Genomic DNA, 18,629 nt, shown 5'->3' on the forward strand with positions numbered 1-18,629 from the left:
AATTGCTTCTTTCTCTCAAAAATCATTCATATTTTCTTTCTAAAGTATTAAGTGAAAAAATACACTTTGGATAGGTATGTCTTAAGTACATTTTTACTTGTTTATTTAGTCTCCTAAGTTCAAGCCAATCTGTTTTGTTGGACTTTTGTGCCAGTGCAAAAGCTCACTGAAGGGAGGATATGAGATCCACCTTAGGAAAACTTCATTTAGGTTGAGGTTATCCAGGTTTCAGACAACCTGGACATCTGCAGGAGGATATAAGCAATATTTTTTAGGACTGAAAAATAGGTGGATACACTGCCACTTAAAAGCCAGTGTTAAACCTGCACTTCACAACATGTACTTCAGTAGGTTTAAAAAATTAATGCTATTAATTCTAACCAAACAAGAAATTCCAGAGGAAGATACGAAATAGTGGAGAAATATCTAAACTCTTAATGCCAAGCATGAACATGAGAGGTAACATCATTATGGATAAACAGGGAAAGGATTGTCTGTCTTCTACAGCTACAATAGAACATGTAAAACTCTGATTTTTTTTTTTCCAGAAAAGTAAACTCTTAGTGATTTTGTCTGTGGTGGAAAGATGGCAACACTAGAGGCTCACGGCCTTAAAAGAAATGCAGAACAGTTCCCAGTTTTTTATTTCTAAAAGCAATATAGTGTATAAGCCAATCTCAGTGTATTGGGAATTCTGAATTATGATTTCCCAGTGTTTGGAGGACATTGTTATGAATGCTTCTTTTATGCAGACATTGAGTAGAGGGAGCAGACCAGATGTCTGATACAATCCCAGTGGTGTTCAGACGCAGAGAGAGCATGCACACACTTCATGAACTGTTACCTGTATAAGGCAATATGTTTAATGTATGTTGAAGAAACCAGCTTCCACTTTGAAGATGTCACAGCCTTCCTGAAATTCTTTGGCTGGTTTGCCTGGAGGAGATTGAGGGGAGACCTCATTGCAGTCTACAACTTTCTCATGAGGGGCAGAGGAGGGGCAGGCACTGATCTCTTCTCTGTGGTGACCAGTGACAGGACCTGAGGGAATGGTCTGAAGTTGTGTCAGGGGAGGTTTAGGTTGGATATTAGAGAAAGGTTCCTCACCCAGAGGGTGGTTGGGCACAGGAACAGGCTCCCCTGGGAAGTGGTCACAGCACCAAGCCTGACAGAGTTCAAGAAGCATTTGGACAATACTCTTGGGCACAGGATGTGACTCTTGGGGATGGTTCTGTGCAGGGCTAAGGGTTGTACTGGATGATCCTCGTGGGTCCCTTCCAACTCAGCATATTCTGTGATTCTGTGAAATATGGATATGAACATTTGCATCCATCCAGATTAACAGTTTAGGAGACTAAGCTATATTGAATAAAAGTAGTTAATTAGTAAACAATGACACAAAGCTGCTTAGATCATATTTCTATTGCCAGGTAGGTTTCTTGAGTGAGGAGGAATGTTTATAGCATCCTCTTGATGTGGGAAAATAGTGAAATATTGTTCATATGGTCTGCCGGATTTAACAATAATAATTATTTTTTGTTTTAAAATCTGTTACTGTTGTAAAAACATGAATGTTAGGAAATGAAGCACTTATTTCACAAAGTGCAAAGAAACTTTTTCACACAGTGAAGTTTTGGTTGGGTACTGAGGCAGGTGATGCTACAGGAATGGTATTATCATTTTTTGCTTGTCCCAGCTTAAGTTTTGCCTTCATGATAGAGGCATGTTGGGAAAATGCTAGATGTATTTCTAACAAGCTTGAGTTTTTGGTCCAGATGATAAGCTATACTCTTTAGTTTGCAGGAGACTGTGTTAATTTATAATCACAACAATTATTATATGATTTTTGAAAAATTGTGTGCAGCCACACAAAAAGCCTGAATCCTGTGATAAACTGCACCGTGGCAAGTCAGCTTAATTAGTACAAAATACATCTGTCACAATCTGTCTCTTTACCATAGCTAGGTAACATTAATTCATGTCTGAGTCATCTAGTTTCATTCAACACTCTTCTGATGTGTATTTGTCACTTGTAGCCACAGTGGAAGTTTACGTTTAGAAAATGTACCCTGTGTGTCAAAAGCCTGACTTTTGATTTGCTTGAAGCCCCAGCTAGTACCTCATACTGACAAGCACTAGAAAGAGGCTGAGAGAAAAGGGATTTCTCTGCCAGCTGTGATAAGTCTTTGTCATGAAAATTTGAAAAAACAGATAACCCAATGGAACATTTCTGTGACCTTGTGCCCAAACTAGGAAATGGGATGAGAATAAAGTTAGTGAATACTGAAAAATGATCTGGTTGTAGATTAGAGAAACCATGCAAGTGTTTCTTTATGTAAAATGGTGCAAATTTTAAAGCAAATAGAAGCACACATTATTTATACATAATTTCCAATGAAACTGTTGATCAAAAATCTCTCAGAACTCTATTTACATTTTATTATTGCCATACTGAGTCAGAATGTATTAGAATGAATTGTGAGTATGTATAGCTGTCCTATTGTGGAAGAGATTAGCTAGTAACTCCACTTGATACTTGTAATCTGTAACTTGTTAAAAGTAAATTTAGTAATTTTTAACTCCTTAAAAGTATTTTATTAAAAAGATCAACCATATCAATAGAAATAAAGATATCAGTGGAATAATGCATTACTTTTAACATTTTCAGGGTTTCAACTAGTTACCTACTTAATTCAGTACAAGAATTCACATGATTAAGGCAGATAGAATATAGGAAAAGCTAAAATATCTTCTAGGGAGACTCAATTTCATTCTAAACTAAGTTATTAAAAGAAGTCATTAGCAAGGTAAAGTCTCTGCTGGGATGTGTGTGTCCACTCTAACATCAGCTGAATGTCCTAGAACTCAAAACAGCTGCAGCTGTTCAGTTTATAAAGAATTTTCCTCATCTAGTAATTTCTGCTGTGAAACAAGTGAGGGTGTTATTCCTCTGGTGTAGCTGTAATATTTTGAGCCTTTTCCTGAGCTCTGGCTGATGTCAAACGAAGCCAGTGGCTAAGCAGTCTGGTAAGGACAACAGCTTTTCCTATCTCATTAAATCCATGCATGTTTGTTTGATCTTATTAGAAAAATGTGCTGACAGCTCTAGTTTGGAATTGATCCCTGAGGCTTGAGAATTTCATTATGCACTCTATTGATTGTTTTATCTTTTTCCCTTTCTTTTTTTTTTAAGAAAATAAGAATTCTATTTTAATTAAAAATGGGGGTTCTGGGAGAAGCAACTCCAAATCAGAATTAAAAATTTGCCTTGTAAAAGAGGCTACTGTGTACATCTTCACATGAATGTGATGCACTCTGCCATTTCTCCCTGCAAATTCCCCCTTTTAGCAAGAAAGCTGTGGGAGAGTGATTTCGATGAGAGAAACACGGGACAGAGACAGTACAGCTCCAGATTAGTTAAGAGCACTGTAGTTGAAGCAGTCACTGATGTAGAAGATACAGAACAAAGCTATTTCTCCTTAGTAGTGCTGTGCACTCCACTGCCCCTGGATCTGTGACTGAGAGGTGACTCTTCTTGATCAATGAGGTGTCTGTGGTCACAGACAGCTGGCAATTATACTGTTGTGTTGCCTCAGTTCTTATTGTATTAACTTAGCTTTATTCATGTGGCTATTCTTTGAAGATGATTTTCTGTCTAGTTCAGAATTTTTAGAGGTGGGAGGCAGTCCTGCTGAGAGGCAGGAAGAGCTCTGATTTTTGCCAAGATAAAATAAAAGCCCCAGTAAATGGTTTCTTGGTGACATCTTTGAAATCTGCTCTCCCACTGCAGATAGGATGAAGGAATGTTTTTGGGTCTGGAAGCTGGCTGTGAGAATTCTCTGATTTCTGCTTAGACTCTTGAGTTTAAAATAACATTTGATAATTTTTATTGTTTATATGAAATTTAGGTTGCCCAGAGTAAGCCGGTGTTTCCAGGACTGTCCTATGCATCATCTCTGCTATAGCATTAACCACAATTTTTTCAGAAAATTTATTATGCCATTAGGAGTACTTGACTTCTGATCCTCATATTGGCTGTGGTTTGGATTTTCTTCTGAGGTTGGGATGAGGGAGAACTGGCGTTCACCCTTCCAAGACATTCATACCCATTTGCTTGGATGCACTCTGAGTTTGTCTTGGTTTTTCAGGGTTATCTGTGCTAAGACAAAATAGGCTATGGCTTTGCACTGGATAAGGTGCAAAGACAAGGCTTTTACCCCAAATGATTTTGTAGAGGCCAGTGTTTTTACCAGGGACTGACTTTGCATTTAGTAGCATCTCAGGCTGGTTTTTTTTTTGGTTGGTTTTTTGTTTTACTCCTATTTAGTCATTATACTGTTTAAAAATGTTCTGATTCAACTTTGCATTATTACAGGATGGTCATATTTTAAACCTGAGGTAGCCTAATCTTTTTTTTGGTTTTTGGGAGCAAACTGACTTAGAAGATTTTTACTGATTGTCATTATTTATTCTTGTACACGCAAGTGACTCATTATACTGTGCAGTCAGAGTGAAAACTCTTAATGATTTGGCAAGAAAGTGCTTCATCAGCATGGCATTACAGAGTCTTATTGTAAATATGAGCCAATCTCTACCTTGTAACCTTCAATATACTCTTGGAATTCAAACAGATGTTCTCATGCATATTTGGAAAGCCACAGTGATCAGGTGAAGTCCCCGGTGACTGGAAAAAGGGAAACGTCACTCCCATTTTTAAAAAGGGGAGAAAGAAAGATCCAGGGAACTACAGACCAGAGAACCTCACTTCTGTTCCGGTGAAGATCCTCCCAGAAGATATGCTAAGGGACATAAAAGACAAGGAGGTAATTTGAGGTAGCTAGCACGGTTTTACTAATGGCAAGTCATGCCTGACCAGTCTGGTGGCCTTCTGTGAGGGAGTGAAGGCAACAGTCTTTACTCAGAGGGTGGTCAGGCACTGGAACAATTTGCCCAGAGAAGTAGTGGATGCCCCATCCCTGGGAGTGTCCAAGGCCAGGATGGGGCTCTGAGCAACATGGTCTAGTAAAATAGTATCCCTGCCCATGGCAGGGGCCTCGAAACTAGATGACCTCTAGGTCCCTTCCAACCCAAACCATTCTCTGATTATGTGATTCTATGCATTGCTTAAGTGAAATGCCTTGTGTAGTTGTGGTAGGGATGAGAATGTTTGTATTGTACCACACAAAATTGTGACACATTTATTTATTCTTTCTTACATCTTTACCTGAACAAAGGCGCATGATTCATTTCATAACTTAAGAAAGAAAATGGTCTTTCTTGGATTTTTTTGTCCCTTGGAATTAGGAAGACAGCAGAACAGTGCTGACTGAATACAATTCAGTTAATTTTATAAATATTTGCTCAGCGGCATTTGTCAAATTGCAGTAAATCAGGTAGAAAAGCAGTCAAACTCTAAATTTAAAAAAGTCAAATGAAAGAGCAATGAAAAGGACAATGGCTGGATAAGGGGTGCACCCTTTCCCTCCTGTCTCTATCCTAGCACCTATGGATTCTGCAAGGATTTTTGCCAAAATTTGGCAAATAGATACCGTAAAAATGTGAAGTCTCCCAAAGGTCATAGGGAAATTGTTTTATTTTTTTTTCTTCACAGACTGGAGTTTCTCATTATGCACATTTCACAAGATTCCATGGGTTTTCTATGCTACAGCTCCCTCAGGTGGTAAAATAATTTTCCATTTGGAATTCCAGCTTGGTTTCTGTGAAACACTTGATTTCTCTTCAGATGGTTTTGAGACTTCTCCCAATTTACTGTTTGTTCTATCTGATTTGTAACAGAAACATCAGAGTTCAAGGAACAAGAGTTTCAGTGGGAAGGAACTCACTCTTGCTATACTTGAGTTCCCACTAGAAAATACACCGCAGTATTACCACAGCTTCAGTCATTTCTTATTTCTCCCTATAAAATTGTGAAGAACATGTTTTCTACAGTTGTTTGACATAATCATGTTGTGCCTTGATTAGAAAAGCAGAATTGGTGCTTGATTCAGACTTAACATGAAATGGTAGACAGGATTCCCAGCAGTAATGACCTTTGCTTCATCCTTTGAATGGTAAAGATCAACCATTTGATTACCTTATATGTTCCTTATAAGTTCAGGAGTCTGTGTTTAATTTCTGATTGCATAAACAATGGTCTGTCTCAACCTTGGTGATAAGTCCAGTCCTTCCTTGATTTATAGGGCAACAAATGCACAAACAACTTTTTTTTTTTTTCAGCACAGTTCCCTTTAATTTGGAAACAGAGATGAAATTTATACTCGATTAGTTAGTGTCATATATACTTCAGGAGTATATATTGCTTTTCATCTTGAAGGATCTTAAAATCTTTTGCAAACTAGGTACACACCACAAAGCCAGGGCTGTTCCAAGAATATTTTCCCTGCAGAAATCTCTCTGGTGTCATTGATTATTTACCTTTATTCAGTTGTTTCTCTGCTGGCTCTTTCTTGTGCTTCTGCCAGTTACCAGTGCATATCCCACTCCATTGCAATATTTAATTATGGATTTAGTTCTGTTCTTGTCATATTTTTGATTACTTACTTTTTCTGTTACTTTTACCCAGCTTTGGTTAGTAAGTTTGAAGGGAGTCACTCAGTCCTACCTCATATAAAGATGTACATGTTGAGGGAAGCGTTCCCTTAGAAGTGATTGTTTTGACTTAAATGTGAATAGTCTGTTAGGTGGTTTAATTTCCAAAATTATTTTAAAATAATTGTTCATAGTTTGATGTCCCTATTCTGTTTTCAGTTTGTTTATTTAACTCCTGCTATAATATTTATGAACTGGAATGTAATGCTGCTTAAACTTTAAAAGGTCAATGCATGACTGAGAAGATTTAAAATTTCTAATCACAGAATATTCTAAATTGGAAGGGACCCACAAGGACCATCGAGTCCAGCTTTTAAGTGAATGGCCCATATGGGGATCAAACCTGCAACCTTGGTGTTATTAGCACCCTGTTCTAACCAAATGAGCTAATCTCATAATTTAATCTATTGCCTTAGTGTAAATGTCCTTAGGTAGAACCTTGCCACCCTGGTGGGCTTCCGAGGGTCAGGTAGATAACCGTGAGCAAGGACCACTGCCATGAAGCAGGGGGTATCCATGGACTCCATGCACCATTTCTTACTTACAGATCTTCACCCTGCAATGTTAGAGAGGAAACTTTCTATGAAGCACAGTCCTCAATGAAAGATCAAAATACTTCACCTTTGTCACAGGGTAAAAGTATATACACGGACAGATAATCGGCAGAGTACTTTGTGTGTGGTAATTTCTTTGTGTGTCCACAGTCCTGTATGCTACATATTGAGAGTTCATGAAGTCATCTTGCATTTGGATAAGTGTGTTTTATGGTGTGTGAGTGTAATACAATATATACATAGGTACAAGAACTGAAGAAAATTACGTTTGGAGTATGTTGGAAGAATCAGAACTGATTCTAAGTTATAGGACAACCATACTGGTCAAACATAGGACTGTCTCACCAACTCTGCCCCAGATTGCACGAAAACCAGTAAATCAGCAGATAATCATTTTCTAATGTCAGCTACTTAGTGTTCTGGAGACAGAAAACTGTCCTGCTTAGTGAGGGCAGCTGTACATGAGAAAGCACCTCTTTCCACTGACAGTCTCTGTGTGTTCCTGCATCAGAACAGAGGAGAGGATGGACTTCCATGTGCTTTTCAGTATGACGATGCACAGGGTTCAATTTAAGTATTTGAAAACTGCATCCTATTTCTCTGGTTTGAAAATTCCTGAGTAATAAAACAGTTTCTGTAATAGCCATTACTGGCCTTTTCCAGGACTTCAAAATGTTAGACAAGAATGCACTGTTCAAATACAGGTTAAGTGAATGTTCAGAGCATTCACTGTGGAGGTTGGGTTGGTCTATGGTTCAGGATTATAGAAACAAGTGAAGTCTTGTGCTCTCTGTCCTTTTCTTTTGTGGAGTTCTGATGCTCTGAAGTTTAAACCTGAAGTTTGAACTTATTTCTATCATGCAGAAAATGAATTATCTGGACTGGTGGTCATAGAGAGCAACAGAGCGTGCACATTCCCCAGCTGTATCCCTTGTCCCTCCTCTAACTCCGTCCTCAGGAGTCTTCATCATGGAAACAGTGATGCTGCAAGAACCCTGCTTATGAGCTCCTTTACATATGGACATGTGTAGTTAGCCTTGCCTCTATCAAGCAAATGACTTTTTCTGGAGTAGAATCAGGAAGTATGCAATTTCAGACAAAACAGTGGTTTTGTGCATAAATTTAGAGGACTAACTGCAGAAAAGAGGAACACAACGTTAACACACCATCCATTTCTGCATTCTACATTTAATTCTCCTTTTCAGCAAGTATAATAATGGCCAGTCTTCGCGAGCGAAGATTTGGGAAAGGTCATTAACCCTTCGAGCCTGCGCAGTGGATTTTTTAGGTGAGACACAGCGTGCGCTGAACTGAGCCCACCCTTTAATCCTGAGGTTCATCTGCCGGGGCCAAGCAAACTTGGACAGTGGCAGTGAGGGTCTCAGGACGTAGGTTTGTTTAGAGTGACCTTCTCTTAGATGGATTGCCTCACAGGGCTGACGAGCTCCATCTGCCCGGGGGGCTGGGAATCGAACCCGGGTCACAGCAGTGGTGAGAGTCCTGCACCCTAACCACTAGACCACCAGGGGCCCCCTTTTCAGCAAGTAGAAGAATAACATTAGTAATATCAACATATTTTTGTGTGTAAATTTACAATAACAATGCACTGAGCATTTTTTTGGTCAAAGGGGTTGAGGCAAAGGAATCAAAAGGAAATTTTATTCAAGCCATGAGACTTTGCATTCTGAAAACACCATTTGGTTTTCCTTTACACACTGGCATATATGGGAGCACGCTTTAATAATGCTACAGCTGTAAGAAAATAGAGGGATGTGTCTTTAAGTTTTAAGAATTTTCAAAATTGGTAGATGTCATTGTTTTGAAACTGTTTTGCTGGTGTCACTGTTTCTGAGCTTCCCTATCCTGATAATCCAACTGTAATATGAAGCCGGAACTAGCAAGAAAAAGGCAGCAGTGGGGACATCAGTTAGAAGTTTACTACTCTGAATTGTTTCTCTGATAACACCTATAAAGAGAAATTTTTAGAAGAGATATAGCATAGCAAGTGAAAAGTCGAGGATCATGTAGGAACCAGAATGGTGTTTTGGGCTTAAGTTTCACTGATTTATGTCAGTTCACTTAGACTTTCTGCAGAGTAACCCCAAAACTTCACTTTGCAGCTCCCAATACAACGTGTTCACCTACTTGCTGTTCACTAATTGAAGAAATCCCTAATATCAAGTTATGGTGACAAAAAAGTACTCCAAAAGCCTGAAAACTCTGGCATCTCCATTAGGTGCTTGAAAAACTCATTTAGGTCAGTAACTTTTGGTCAGATGCCAAGTCCTCATTAGCTGGTTAATTTTATTCTTTTGAAGTAACAAAGGCTTGAGGAAAAAGTGTGAAATGAAAAAATCACAATTCACAGGTATCTCATCTGTCTGCTGTAGAAGTTAAAATTTTAACTAAAACAATGTGACTGTGCAAATTTTCTTAAACTTTCTAACTTTGTATGTTTCCTGGGTCATTCTTAATGCATATGTCTATTTTGTGCACTTATCAGTAATTCCATTGCACAGGCTACAACATACAGTGGCAAAACCAAATAAATTTGTGGAAAACGTAGCTATGATACACATTGCTCCCTATTCCAAGTCAGTCTTCTAATACCAAATCCTCTATATTTGAATTTATCTAAAGAATTTCTTATGAGAAACCAAGTGGAATCTTGCAGACTTCATTGAAACAAAACCACAGATAGCCAAACATATCAGCATTTGTTATAAGAATTTGTGAAAAAAAATTTTTAACTTAATATATGGTTACAGGAATGACTAATTTATAAAACCAACCCCCCAAAAACCAACTAAACTTGTAATCCCCCCCCAAAAAAAGCCAAAAAAAGTACCTTACAATGTGAAGGTTTTGGACCCACTTTGATTTTTCTATTATTCTGTGTCATTGCGCCTTACACTGAGTTCATTTGTAGTCACTTGACTACCCCAGCAGAAGTCCCTCTGGGCTCTCCTGTCTGATAGTATTTTTCTGGAATGAGTTAGACTAGCATTTGCATTTTTCCAGGAGCTGGGCTCCTCTGCATTTTGCATTTGCTTCATTAATTCTTCTGTACACAATTTCAAGAAAATGGTGGCAAACCCAGTAATGTATACAAATAAAATAGTGTAAAATAGCATGAAATGAAAAAGAAAACCTTGTGTGAATATACAGAAGATGAATTAATGCCATAAATGCAGTAAATATGATAAATTTTTTTTTGTTTCAGGTTTAAAAATGTCTGATTGGAAAAATATTGTACACAGAACCCGTTGTATTGAAAAACTGCTGTCTGAGAACAATTTTCAAGATATTGAGGATCATCTTAAAGAACTTGAAGATGTTGATATGATTGTAGAACATCTTCAGGGGACAGAAGTTACCAAGGCTGTATACAGAGTACTCAAGAGCTGCCCTTCAGGACGGTTGAAAAACAAAGCAAAGCAGTTATTATCAAGGTGGAAAGCACTTTACAAGAATAACTGTGTTCGGTCAATGCAAGTTAGACAGTCATTTTCTGCGTATGTGAAAGAGGAAATTGGGTATTGCAGTGTGGTTCCTAGAGAGCAGTTGCTGTCTGAAGGACCATATCAGGAGGAGGCAATAGCTGGTACTAGTTCCAGCTTTTTGGTCCCATCACAAACTGTTAAAAATGTGGTATGTAACAATGCAGAAGGGAGTATGAATCAGCCTTCTTCTTTTGAGGAGCAACACATTGTTAATGAAGATTCTAAATCTGTTGTTAATGGAGCAAGTCTGCCATCAGGACCCAATAGAGCTCTTAGGTATAAATGTACAGATCTTCTATATAAAGCTTTGATTGGTTCTGCCAAAGATGAAGAAGAAACTGTTAAATGGCTACAGTTATCTAAAGAAATTGAAAAACATATTTTTGCTCTTCATGCTAAAAATGACAAAAAATATAAAAATTGCATCAGAAGTAAAATCTCTAACCTGAAGAACCCTAAAAATTGCCACTTGAAACATAACCTTTTTACAGGAACTTTGAGCCCAAAGGCTTTTGCTGAGATGACAGTGATGGAAATGGCCAGCGATGAACTGAAACAGCTCAGGGCTCTGTACACAGAATCATCTATTCAGGAACATCAGCTTCCACAAGTTATTAAAGGCACACAGACAAACAAAATAAAGTGTAGGCGCTGTGAAAAATTTGATTGCACTGTCACTATGATCGCCAGAGGAACTCTCTTTCTTCCAGGTTGGGTGCGAAACACGAATCCAGATGAACAAATGTTGACTTACGCTGTTTGTAATGCATGTGGAGAGCAGTGGTATCACAGCAGATGGATTTGTTTGTAACACTATCCCTTCTTAATAAGTGGTTTGCAAACATCGATATGAGGGAGTGCTGCCACGGCCCGAGGGAAAAAGGGATAGGTACGCGGCACCACACAAAGGGTTCAGACGCAGCTGAGGGTCTGGGTGCAATGCCGATTTATTGAGAGAACACAGGGACTTATATAGGGTAAATCTGAGGGGAGGATTCAGAACTGAGGAGGAGCATGGGACTGACAACTGAGGGTAAGACAGGATTGGGAGACAGGGGAAAGGTGGGTGTAACTTCTGGGTATCCAGGGGAAAGGACCAATGGTAGCTCACTCTGCACTGCGGCAAGCCTCAACCAATCAGTGACAGAGGAGCGGGAAAGCAGGGGAGAACAAGGTGGGAAACAACTTTTGGCGGGAAAATCTGAGGGACAAAGGGAAATAATATTGGGGTACATTAAACTTGATGCAAAACCAATGATGAACTGGGGAATAACAGTCAGTCCAATAAGTTAACAGTCCATTTAAGCTCTGTAAATGTCCCTCCACGCTTGAAATCTCTCCCAATCGGACTTCTCATTCTCCTCAGAGTGCCTCTGTTGAAACTTATAACTTTAAATTCTGTATTGATACTATGTAGATGCTGTCACTAAAAGGTGCAAGATCAGTTTTAAAAAACTGCTAATGTATTTTTGAGGATGACTTCAATAAATCTATGTGGTTTTAAGTAATGTACATATGTAAAGAAATAAAAGAGTAGAGGGAAAAAAATTGTGACATGGTTATGCTATATCTGAGAGTGAAATATTCACCAGTAAATCCATTAAAAATATTCCGAGTGCTGCATTTTTTTTCTCAAGGGGCTGAGTATTTGGAAATTTTGCTATATTCAGCAGGAGTTCTTTCACAGAACCTAAGTTTCATTTATGGTAAACAAAACTGTTTCCAAAACTGCAGTTCACATACTTGCCTGCATTGCAGAGTGTTCAGCATGGATTCACTCCTTAATTAGATCACTTTTTGCAAGTAAGTGTTAAATTATTTAGTTGGTTTGAGAGGTAATTTCTAACAGGAAAAGAAACAAAAAATAGAATTTAAGGGGAGAGAAAACAGCTAGCAAATGAAAACAGGAATGACATCCTGCTTTAGCTTTTTATAGCTGTTGGAAAGAAAACAGGACCTGTGACAGTCTATCAGTATGCAGTCCAGATTTACAATATAAGGTGATGTGTCCTGCAACTGTTAAGAAATTAATGCAGGATCAGAGGATGGATTATTTCAAAAAATTGTGTAAATATATTATTGAATTTATCTTTGTTATAAAGGCATGAAATTAATAGGCATTAATCAGTTTCTGAGTGGATATCGTCTCTGGAATTGGGGCATCTGGCCTGAACTGAGAAAATTAGTGTTTTTATATTGTGCATTCTGGTTAATCAGAAACAATGAATAGAAGGAAATCTAATAGCTAAAGTTTTTATACATATTTTTGTTCCAGCATCAACGGGATGTTCACTGATTGTATACTATAAGCATTTATTTATTTAAAAAAAAATCATCCCGCATTCTTCTCACTTAAGTAATAGCCCTGTGTCTCTTACAAATGCACAACAGGCATTTTTCGGTTCAAGGCTGAAATGCATCAGCAGAGCAGGAAAATGTGGTGAGTATTGGCTGGAGGAGTTGAGGCTGGTTCTTGCACCCGTCTGGCTCTGACACAGCTGGGGCTGGTCAGCTCCTCTGGGCTGAGACACTGCCCTGGAGCTCTTCAGCCACATGACCTGCCAGAGAAAGGAGTTAGGGACATGAGATGAGAAAATAGCTGTTGGTGAACTAAAAGCCAGCCAGGACTAAGAGACAGGCCTTTTATCTGTATATGGGGAAAATGGTGTGTAACCTGTTATTAAGAAGAGACACTTAAAATATTCTACTAAAAAAAAAAAAAAAAAAAAAATCTTTCCATTCAGTGGAGTATTAACAGTTAACTTTCAGTGTTGTGATTTACTGTGGTATTACTTAAGATTTTTATCATGTGAAAATGTGCGTTCCAGGGGAATTGCACTGATGTAAAATATATATTAAAGCTTTACGCCAGACCCCGGTGTTCAACTGTGTAACCAATCAGTGAATATTTGCCCTTCCTTCCCAGGCCTTACCTGTGTGCTGGAATTGTTGGTTACAAGTAGTCCTGCTTGTTTAAGTGGGAGTACTTCTGTGTAAAGTGTTATTCTTAGCTTTCAATGAAACTACAGGAGGGCAAACACTTCTGTGTGACTGGTTCACAGTAGGCACAGCATTGTTGTGTGCAGTCATTTTGAAGGTCATGGTCCTGTTGAGGAGAGCTGTACGCCGGTACTGTGCTGTGTCAGAACACCGTGTAGCAGAAGACTATTTTACTTATAAATAATTTCTGCCTGCAGTTGGTTTTGAAGCCATTCCAGTAATGTAGAGCTCATCCAAGTTTTATCTTGCCAACGGGAAATGTTACAAGGCATGGCCAGTGTTTTTGACAGAATATATTTCAAGGGTAAAATTTATAGCTGTAACACTGACTACATTTGTGACATAATATATAACATAATTTTCTTTTGAACTGCTCATCCCTAAATATGTAGTGCTAAGCTATATCTATGATCCATATTTACTGAGCACGTAAACAGCAAGTATGCAAACAGCAGGTATCTTAAAACTTTTAGATCCCTAAGGAAGCCTGCCTCACTGTGATCTGAGTGAGCCATGCCAGCAGCAGCAAGAGGGTCATTTGGTTTTAGCCTTTCATATCTTGATCTTATCTTTTAAGATGTGGGAATAATAAAATCCAGTTACTAGCAACTGCAGTTGCAGATTATGGTATAGAGACCATAAGGTTAATAACTACAAATAGTAATAAAATGGATTATAACCGTGCCTCTTTAAAACTGTACCTTAACTTTATTCTGTTACAAGCTGAGAACAGTCAGAACTCTTAGGACAAGTACTTGTACCCTTGCAGTTGTAAACTCAGCATTTTAAAGTAGTTTTCTGTGGTAATACATTGTGAGCAGGCGTTTTTCCATTGTTTTCCTTCCCAATGACAATTGAAGAACCTGAGAGCTGGCTTTGTAGCAAGTCCAGTTAAAACTAGACATTAAAAGATGATAATATATTTGGTAAATTTTGTGAAATCCAGTAATCATGAAAAGAATTTCTATTCCTGTTGAAAGAGACAGAGCCCTTAACCTTTACTCAGGAGTTACATAGTCCAAGCTGCTGGCTGCTGGTGCAACGCACACATAGTTTTAAGTATTACCTAAAAACCAGGCAAAAAATACGCTCCCGCTTGCTCAGATGGTAGTCTGGGACAAGGAGGACATCTGGGAATAGTGGCAGAATAGAGCAGAAAGTATTGGGGGACAGGAAGAGTGAACTGCACTGTATTAAGTATGCCGAGGACACAAATCTCTAGGAAACGAGGCTTTGTTGTTCCGGGGCTGGTGAAAAAGCTGATCTAGGTTCGGTTTCACTTTATGCTTAATTCATGCTGATAAACATGCTGCCACAACTTCACATCACAGTTAGTGAAACTATACAAAATCATAAATTATTGTATTACTTTCTTGATCATCTTATGCTTTTGGTTATTTTTACCTCACACAGTTCTTTACCAATTTGGCCATGTTTTCATCTGTATTTGTATCTGATGCTTGTTACTTGAAATATTTAGTAGAAGCCAAATGTCATGTGTGGCAGCATGTACTGCTACATATAAGAATAGTCTACAGACGTAAAGTGCCAAGTATGAGAGATGGTCATTCAAGTGAACCATTGCTCTTAAGTAGGTGTGGTCACAGTTTCACTAAGCAAAGTACTGCTCCAGGCCACAGTTTGTCAACAGGTTATATTGTCCCTACTCAGATTGTGTAACTGTGCAGGCTTAAAATATTGGACTGGATAAGATTGTATGCTTCGTCTCAAAATGTCTCTAAAAAGTCAACTTGCAACTACACAGTGTATGTACCAGCAGGAGTGTGTAGATCACTGGAGTACAGGGAGTACAGGGTCCAGCAACAAAGATAAAAGAAAACTGAGATTATTCTGTTGAAGTTGCCTCATTTCAATTTATTCCAGGTGGTAAAAAGATCTCTTAACTTTTTTAAGCATAGACGATTAGTTTTGGTATGATGTTTAGCTTGTCCATGGTGCTACTCCAAAAAGGAGTGTGACATTAGAGGTAATCCACAAAAAACATAGGACAAATGTATGCTGAATAAGGCTAAAGTCTGTATTTGTTTTCATTGGGTTTTCCAGAGATGCTGTCAATTCAACTGCTTCTTGGATCCTGTGATTTAGCAGTGGCAATGAAGTCTTAAACATAAATTGCACTCAAAGATCAAGGAGCCTGTAGCTACAGAACTTGTGATACATATCTTGAGAAGATGAAAGCTAAATTAACAATGAATTTCACACAATTTTCAATGTAAAACAAAGATACTGTTCTGAGAAGTGCTCTATAATTGGAATCAATGTTGCTCCCTTAACACCAGGGATCAAACTCCTTCTGGTTCTTAGAGGTCCACTGCGAGATCCATTTCATTCTGTTCTCTTTAGCACCTTTTCCATCTCCCTCATAACCCTCTTACTGTGCACTTTTTAGGGAGGTACTCAGCTGCCATTTGTTGTTTATGACTCTTTCTTCCTTTCAAATCCAAAAAGAAATTTGTGCTGTTTATTTTTTATCTAAAATGTGTTCCTTTCCTGTCTGCTGTGCTATGCACATTTGTACTAAAGCCAAGAACTGCAACCCTTTAAACAAAAAACCAGCTCTTTTTTTCTGGCGAAAAGGAAAGTTACCTGGTAACAGACTGTGGTTAAGGAGCAAATATGTTGAATTACAGTCCTTCAGAGACTCTTCAGGGTGTAATGGCCAATTCACTGACTGCCTGAAAGATAAGGAAAGAAACAAGAGCACTTTGATAATTTCTTGGATTGCTCGAGGGCTGGCCTGCTTCATTCTGGTATGAACGGAGCCATAAAGGCAGATGACTTCATATCCCCTTATTTTGTACTGCTGTAATTCATCCAAGAGGTGACAAAGTCATGTTTTATTGAGGCCATGTCATCACTTGCCAGGATGGGACAAAATCTCCTTGCCAACTACAGATGGTAAAAAGCATTCACAAGCTCTATTATACAAGAGCTTTGCTGATACAGAACTTCCCATACTCACACAAAAAAATTTGCCCTTTATTTGCCATTGGGATATTTTTTGTGCCCTTGGCTATGATGTGACATAACAACACCACTTCATGAATACACCTCTGTAAAATCCTCAAGGTGCACAGGCAGCTTTCAGAGGAAGGTGCATGTGAGGGAGCAGCAAGGGTGGATTGCTGCACAGGAGGAGGAGAGCCAGGAGTGGAGGGAGGGTGACAAGGCATGGAGAGACAGTGACTTCGGTAAAAAGAGTCACTGTCCCACAGCACTCAAACAGGAAGACAGGGCAGGGCTGTTGACAATAATCTGCCAAAACTGTTGAGAACTGGGCAGGTCTGGGGAGGAGTCTGTGCTGTCGCATGGGTGTTGGGGCACAAGGTGGGGTTCAGGAACGGGGCCACCAGGCTTGTTCAGTGTCTGAGCCAAAATGTGGCTTTTGCTGGCAGCAGGGCCCTGAAGTGGCTGCCCTCATCAGCACTGCCCCAGCCCTGCTCACCAGCAATGGAATGGTCAGGGAGCAGCCTCAGGCAGGGGCAGACCCCACAGCACCTACCACTGGGACCCTACACTGTCTGCAGAATTTAAAATGGGAATGATTTTGTTGCACACATTTCAAATCACATGCTAGCTGGGCATTTTCTTGTACCTAACCTCAGAACTGGCAGGTATACTTGATGTGGCCAGCCCTATCAGTGGCATTATTTGTTCTCAGATTTTTGATTGTTCTATAGCAACTATTGGTTTTGTTACATACATGAATAATAGTAACAGCGTGGACATGAGGGGAAAGGGCCTTAGTTCCTGATCCTCAAGCACTCATGGGTGTGTATTAATCATGAGTGTAACCCTGTGATACTCCATTATGCTTATAAAATCATAAGCATAATAGCCATTTTTACACGATGGTTCTTTTTTATTTTATGTTCCCATGGTAAAGAAATAAAAATACATCTTATCTGAGAAATTCAAGAATTTTGTTTTCTACCTAGAACTTGAAAAAATGAGGTACCTGGACAAGCTGAAGAAGTGGGTCCATATGAACCTCGTGAGGATCAGTATGGACAAGTGCATGGTGTTGGACCTGGGTCAAGGCAACCCCTGGTGTCAGTATAGGCTGAGAGGAGAATGTAAGGAGAGCACCCCTGACAAGAAGGACTTGGGGTTGCTGGTGGATGAGGCTGGACATGACTCAGCCATGTGCCCTTGCAATCCAGAAAGAATCAAAAGCAGGATGATCAGCAGGTCGAGGGAGGTGATTCTGCCCCTCTACTCTGGTCTCATGAGACCCCACCTGCAGTGCCGCATCCAGCTCTGGAGTCTCCAGCACAGGAGAGACATTGACCTGTTGGAGCGAGTCCAGAGGAGGGATCCCAAGATGATTAGAGAGCTGGAGCACCTCTCCTATGAGAATAGTCTGAGACAGCTGGGGTGGTTCAGACTGGAGAAGAGAAGGTTCCATGGAGACCCCATTGCAGCCTTCCAGGACCTAAAAGGGGCTTATAATAAAGATGGGGACAGACATTTTAGCAGGGCCTGTTGCAGTAGGACAAGAGGTAACAGTTTTAAACTAAAGGAGCCTCGATTCAGACTGGACAAACTGACTATATTCAGACTACGAATATGATTGTTACAATGAGGGTGGTGGAACACTGGAACAGGTTGCCCAGAAAGCTGGTAGGTGCCCTATTCCTGGAAACATTCAAGATCAGACTGGATGGGGCTCTGAGCAACCTGACCTAGTTAAAGATATCCCTGCTCACTGCAGGGGGATTGGACTAGATGACCTTAAAAATGTGCTTCTAAATTTCCTTAAATATATCCAAGTGTCTGAGAACCAATGTTGACTCAAAACAAAAATATGGTAGCTTCACCCCACAAGGCATGAAGTGAAAATAGAGTAATTATTTCTTCCACTTCTAAATGAAGAATTTTTTCTTTTAAAATCACAAAATTATGCCATTACTGATCAGAACTTTTATGTCTTAGAATTATC

General features: G+C 39.3%; 1 protein-coding gene across 5 annotated transcripts in view; it reads left to right on the top strand.

Moving 5' to 3' along the window:
- TCEANC (transcription elongation factor A N-terminal and central domain containing) overlaps nucleotides 1–12,275 on the top strand; it is a 14,409-nt gene extending 2,134 nt beyond the window's left edge. For 3 of the 5 annotated variants that reach the window (XM_017812324.1, XM_017812322.1, XM_017812321.1), the window contains exons 2-3: nucleotides 10,387–11,376; nucleotides 11,993–12,275. In XM_017812324.1, coding sequence (XP_017667813.1) covers nucleotides 10,395–11,376; nucleotides 11,993–12,096 — 1,086 coding nt within the window. In that variant the 5' untranslated portion in view covers nucleotides 10,387–10,394 and the 3' untranslated portion in view covers nucleotides 12,097–12,275. Of the gene's footprint in view, nucleotides 1–9,303; nucleotides 9,421–10,386 lie in introns of those variants that run through there. The other 2 variants (XM_017812323.1, XM_017812325.1) reach the window with 2 other exon arrangements.
- Nucleotides 12,276–18,629: the final 6,354 nt, after the last annotated feature.

The sequence above is a fragment of the Lepidothrix coronata genome, unplaced genomic scaffold, assembly GCF_001604755.1.
Source record: "Lepidothrix coronata isolate B3197 unplaced genomic scaffold, Lepidothrix_coronata-1.0 Scaffold35, whole genome shotgun sequence".
In the NCBI taxonomy this organism is placed as follows: Eukaryota; Metazoa; Chordata; class Aves; order Passeriformes; family Pipridae; genus Lepidothrix; species Lepidothrix coronata.